Below are 5,741 nucleotides of genomic sequence, written 5' to 3'. Positions count from 1 at the left end.
CTGAATAAATATTAAAAAAATATTAGAATATTGTATTAACATTAAATAAGACATTTAACACATACTTGAAATTTTTTATTACATACCTGATTCCATGAATTAACAATCCCAACAGATACAATATTCAACATATGTATCATAACATAATAGCCACACTCATAACTGAACGATTGCCTATGACACTACAATTACCATAAATTATAGTAAGTAAATAGTATATACAAAAGTTATTAATAAACTTTACATTATTTATTAAATTATTAACTTACTTTGAGATTAATGTTCCATGTTGGCTTTCTCTGTTTTCTCGAACCTTTCAACCTATTATATCCATCTATGGCTCTACAGTAATAAAATATATTCATTAAATTTGTCTTCTAAAACATCATAAATTATATGTAAGGTAAATAAATTATACTTACGAATCAACAATAAAAACAATGTTTTTCTCTGGCTTCAAACCCATCGAACATAGGAAGACTACATTTTGTTTCTTTGGCTCAATAATGAGCAATTGCCAATGATGGCTACATTCCATGGGAAACAAAAATTAAATGTGTCAACTTCAATTGTTAACTCATAAAATGGAAGAGATTATGGGCTACAAAATCTCAATACAATTTTGAATATATGTGATTAACTAAAAAAAATTAATTTAGTAAAAAGATACTATGAAGATCCTGATACACTTACTTGTTGAGGTATGGTACAAAAAAACAGTCTTTGTCATTTTCAAACAGCTTTTCAGTTATGTGAGACTGAGAACTGGCTCGATCATTTTGTGGTTGAATGAAATTTGGATCAATAAAACCATACATGTTACTCTTTTCCAACTGAGTACAAAGCTGTTTTATATACCTAAAGTCAAACACCAAATTTGAATCAATAATATATCAACAAAGCTGTAATGCAGAGAAAAAGGCTATGCAAAGGTCATCCAAGTCAACAAGAGCGGAGCTACTAACAATAGAGAATATTAACACCAAACTAGAGTAGAAGTTATATTATAATTTTATATATTATTTATTATATAAATGTACTATTAATCATTCTATTTTATTTTAAGAGTCCCACTGATTTAACACAGGTTAGCTATCACTAATTATAATTCTAAGAGTCCTAGCATACTTACTAACATAGCAGCTCAACATTCAAATTAACTCTCCTAACAATAAACTAACATTAACTCATAATATTTTCTAAATTGACCTAAACTAAAATGTTAACAATCCAACCTTCTAACTATACTCTTTCTACTCAATTTCATTAACAATTTTCACCAAAGCTTCCAACTCATATTAGTTAATAAAAAAACAATAACAGTACTCTCAATTCACTGTCTCAATCAACAAGTTCTATAACAACTAATAATTCCTCCTAACACTAAACTGATTCCACATTCTATCATCAAAAATAACTAACTGAATTTCCTCTAATTACTACTAACATTCAATAAAAACTTAACTAACATCACTAACAGTTCTAATATTCTAACAGTTCCATATAACTAACATACCTAGTCCCTAAATTGGAAACACGTGTATTAAATAACTAGAAAACAACCCTGTAACAATACAAAAAACCTGAGAGTATAATTTGAATATCACAGAAATTGCAGCAACAATTTTTATCAAGTAAAATAGTTATCGTGGTTCAAATAAATGAAAAACAAACATAAAAAATGATTTAGAAATGTACTTACAGCAGCCATATACGTAGAATAGAGATGCGTAAATCTTGTGTCTTCATACACAACTCCATAATATCTTTGATTGGGAGATAAAAAAAATCATCCCCTTCCAACTTGAACTTCACAGCATCTTTTCGCGACATTATCTTTAACATCAATTTTTCAGCGCCCGTGTTTTCAGATTCTGACCTTTTAGATGGAATGTAATCTTTTTTATTTCCTTCAACATCCTAAACAATTAAGATAAAATATTAGCCATCATAGGATAATCATTATATATTGAAATGGAAAATGGACACAAATATTGAATACCTTATTAGTAACAAGACGCAAAAGTCTTTTCGGCCATTGAATGAAATTGTTGAGAGCCTCACCAACCGTTGTCACCTCATCCGTGGGCATAGGGACTTGAACATTTGAATCTAGCACCTTGGTTATCGCCACCCTTGCCATATCATTATCTAACAATTGATTATGTATGATGGGCCCCAACTTATACACATTTGCATATGCCACTACGTGATGTTTCTTATCAACATATAATTCACACTCTTCAGGGATATCCTCCTCATCCTCTTGCATATGCGGCATTGCTGAACAACTACCATTCGTGCTCGCACGTATAGTGGTATTAGGAGAACAAACCGGGAAATTTGGATATTGTTGAGAGAAAGCCGGCATTGACGATATGTCCCGCATCACTTGTTCTCGAATCTCCTTTGTAAGCACTAATTTTATGGCCTCTATTTGTTTGCTATTTAAAACAGGTGAGGTAGAGGAAACATTATGAGGATGTGGACCAAAATAGTCTCGAATTCCAACACCTCGACCAACACCACGAACACGTCCAGGGTGTTCAGGTTGCCCAATCGCTTCCGTCAAGATATCTTGACGTCCTTGAGGAACAAAGCTTCCTTCAGCTTCTTTTTGAACCAGAGAATCCTACAACATAATATAAGAGATTAACCAAGCAATAACAAGACAAACCTCATTTTCTATATTTAAATTAAACTCAACATCTAAATTCAGATTGAATCTTTCTTCAATCAATGACGTTACAATTTTTGAGATGGTAGCAAGATAAATGGTGAGTTACTAACAGTAAAGAATTATTCATTGGCTAATTTATCTCTTAACCCAAATACGGTTTGATAATTTCAAATAAAGTGCAAATTGGAAATTGCACATTCTATGAGAAAGTACTACAAGGCTCATTTTATGTCCTTCCATTGCACAATACCATGTGCTTATATAATACTTCATAGTTAGTATAATTCATTCCAATTATTATAATCAGCAGCACAATCATAATATTATACAAAAATACTTCTTCTTTTTTCCAGTATCCATCATATGCAAAAGATAATAAGTTTTTCATTTTTCGGTGCTACAAGAGTAGGTGACTTGATAGCTTTTCATTTACTTCATAAATTGTGCTTTTATGTTTGTGGTATACATTTACTTATATACACAAAAGTACTCCCCTGGTATACTACATACTATAAATTGTGCTTTTATGTTTGTGGCATATAATTACTTCATTTACTACATTTACTTCATGTATTCGACTATCATTTCATTTCAGCAAAAAGTACTTCAAATATACCTAACGAAAAATCTATGGTATATATTTACTTACAATTTTATCTGCAACAAGTCGTGTTTCTTCCGATGTGTACTCTCCTGATTGTTTTGTTCGTCCTCTTATCCATTTCTCATGGCGTTTTGGTGGAGATGGAGGTGTAAGTAGGGAATCTCCTGACTCTTGTCTTTGTTTTATTTTCTCTTGCATCATCTTTTCCTCAATCAACTCATATCCCCCACGAGACATGATGTGGGGGTATTTATTACAAGCTTGAACCATTTTTCCCCTTTTTCTTTTCTCCTATTATAAATAACACACCAATTAAAGATAATACTAAAAATAAACTTGATTGATAAACTGAATCTCTAATCCAACTTACCAGAAAGGAAGGATCCTCTCGCATCTTCTTAAACTTCTCCCATGTTTCCTCATCAAGAAAAGGATACTTTTCGAGTGGAGATGTGTCACTCAATTCTCCATCATTTAAATATCTCCTGGTTAGGGCTGTTTTAAAAGCCCTCCAACGCTCACCCGCATAGGAAATCCATTTTATTTTCAATACTCCAATATCGGTATCACGGATTTCCCATTGCTCCTACATCACACAACAAATAAAATAGCTAGTGTTTGAAAATAATACATTTAAGTACTGCATTTAGCAAGAACTATTTATATTATACCATGATATCGTCCCAGATGTGATCCTTCACTTTTGAATCTACATTATCCCAATATTCCTCCAAAATGCTGACTTTGTTTCGAGCAATAGCACCCACATGACTCTTGAACTTTTTTCTGTTCTCCCCTAAAGGTATTTTGGTCCTTGGATCGAAATCAATTGGTATCTTTACACCATTCTCACGTAAACACAATTTTTTCATTCGTGTGCCATGTCTACCCCTCTTTTTAGTAGGCCGGGTCTCATTCTCTCTTTGTGAAGGAGCTGATGGATCATCCATGTGCCTGCATTATAAAAAAATATTAATAATGAATAAAATTTCATATATGGATTAAAACTAAAGTTAAGACTCAAAGTAAAAATTCTTGATAAACTAAAATGTACCATATATGGATATAAACTATATATTTTCAAAGATTTTCATGATTAGACATTTTCCCATATTCCTTCTTCATGATCATCACGGGTGGCATACACGTCATCTGCTATAGTTTCTTCAATGGAAGTTGGCTTCCTTTGAGAAAAAGGACTCTCAAAAATATCTAGGGTTGAATATAGACTCTCATTGGGCTCATGTACTTTTTTACCTTGAAGAACCACTGACCACTTTTTGTTAGAAGGATCACAAACATAAAAGACTTGTTTTGCTTGAGATGCCATAATAAAGGGCTCATCCGTATAAGTTGCCTTTTCAAGATCCACTAATGTAAAACCAAATTCATCAGTTTTGACGCCACTATTTATGTCAATCCATTTACATTTAAAAACAGGAACTTTAAATTTAATGAAATCAACTTCCCAAATCTCTTCAATGATTCCAAAATAAGGTATAGATGCCATTACTGGATTTTTATCTTTTGAACTAGAAAAGTGCATGGACTCAGCTACGACCATCACCCCACTGTCACCCCACTGTCGACAATTTTTCTAAATATACTATATAGTTTGTCATGCAATATATATATATATATATATATATATATATATATATATATATATATATATATATATATATATATATATATATATATATATATATATATATATATATATATATATATATATATATATATATATATATATATATATATATATATATAACTTCACGTTAATGTTGGTCTTTTTATTTTTGATTTTTGAAAACTTTAGTCTCCCGGTAAGTTCGAAAGTAATTTTTAATGTCATGAGACTCATATTAATGATGTGTTAGTATCAGTTCAACAGTGAATTGTTAAAAAAAATATTTTTATTTAAAATTTATATTGAACATGTCATCAATTTCTATGTCATTAAAAATTGCCTTCAAATTTACAATGGACTAAAATCTTTAAAGAAAAATTAAAATAAAGAGATTAAAATTCAAGATTTTAAAATATGGGGACTAAAACCTAAAAAAATAAAATATAGGAGCCAAAATATAAAAAAAAAATGCTTCTATTGTTTCTGGCACAACATTTCATCTCATTTTTCCAACTTATATAAAGTCTCTTAAATATATAATTTTTAAAATAGTTGTATGATTTACAAAAATAAATAGGTAACCATTTACAAAGCATATTATATTATTAAAATAGAATCGAAGGAGAGTAAAAATGAATAATCATGAAAAATATTTTCATAAAAAAATAGAAAATTACAATTTATAATTGCAAGAAACAACCTAGAAAATAGTAATTGCTGATGCATCAAATCCTATATCATGCTTATTTCTTCAGCCATCTCTCATGCTCATGATCTAATGGATAAAAATTTATGAAAAACAAATAAATAAATAAATAAAATGGATT

The 5,741-nt window shown here is 30.2% G+C and overlaps 1 protein-coding gene across 1 annotated transcript; it reads right to left on the bottom strand.

Annotated features, from left to right (window-relative positions):
* Positions 1 to 260: 260 nt before the first annotated feature.
* Positions 261 to 4,794, bottom strand: LOC131650840 (uncharacterized). The gene is made up of 9 exons (XM_058920551.1): positions 4,430 to 4,794; positions 3,956 to 4,238; positions 3,655 to 3,870; positions 3,330 to 3,575; positions 2,003 to 2,632; positions 1,703 to 1,920; positions 694 to 858; positions 423 to 527; positions 261 to 342 (listed from the first exon to the last, which is right to left on the bottom strand). Exons 1-9 carry the CDS (start codon positions 4,792 to 4,794, stop codon positions 261 to 263), a joined length of 2,310 nt encoding a protein of 769 aa, XP_058776534.1.
* Positions 4,795 to 5,741: the final 947 nt, after the last annotated feature.

Source organism: Vicia villosa, linkage group LG2 (genome assembly GCF_029867415.1).
Source record: "Vicia villosa cultivar HV-30 ecotype Madison, WI linkage group LG2, Vvil1.0, whole genome shotgun sequence".
Lineage (NCBI taxonomy): Eukaryota > Viridiplantae > Streptophyta > Magnoliopsida > Fabales > Fabaceae > Vicia > Vicia villosa.
The sequence above is the reverse complement of the archived record's forward strand: the minus strand, read 5'-3'. Positions and strand labels throughout refer to the sequence as shown.

What these genes read in the sequence shown, in the direction of transcription:
- LOC131650840 (XM_058920551.1), bottom strand. Translation starts at nt 4,794, where the DNA reads ATGGCATCTATACCTTATTTTGGAATCATTGAAGAGATTTGGGAAGTT. An exon ending in GACTTGTTGCAGATAAAATT is followed by an intron (nt 2,633 to 3,329) that starts GTAAGTAAATAT and finishes ATTATGTTGTAG; the next exon opens with GATTCTCTGGTTCAAAAAGA. An exon ending in ATTGTTTTTATTGTTGATTC is followed by an intron (nt 343 to 422) that starts GTAAGTATAATT and finishes TTATTACTGTAG; the next exon opens with AGCCATAGATGGATATAATA.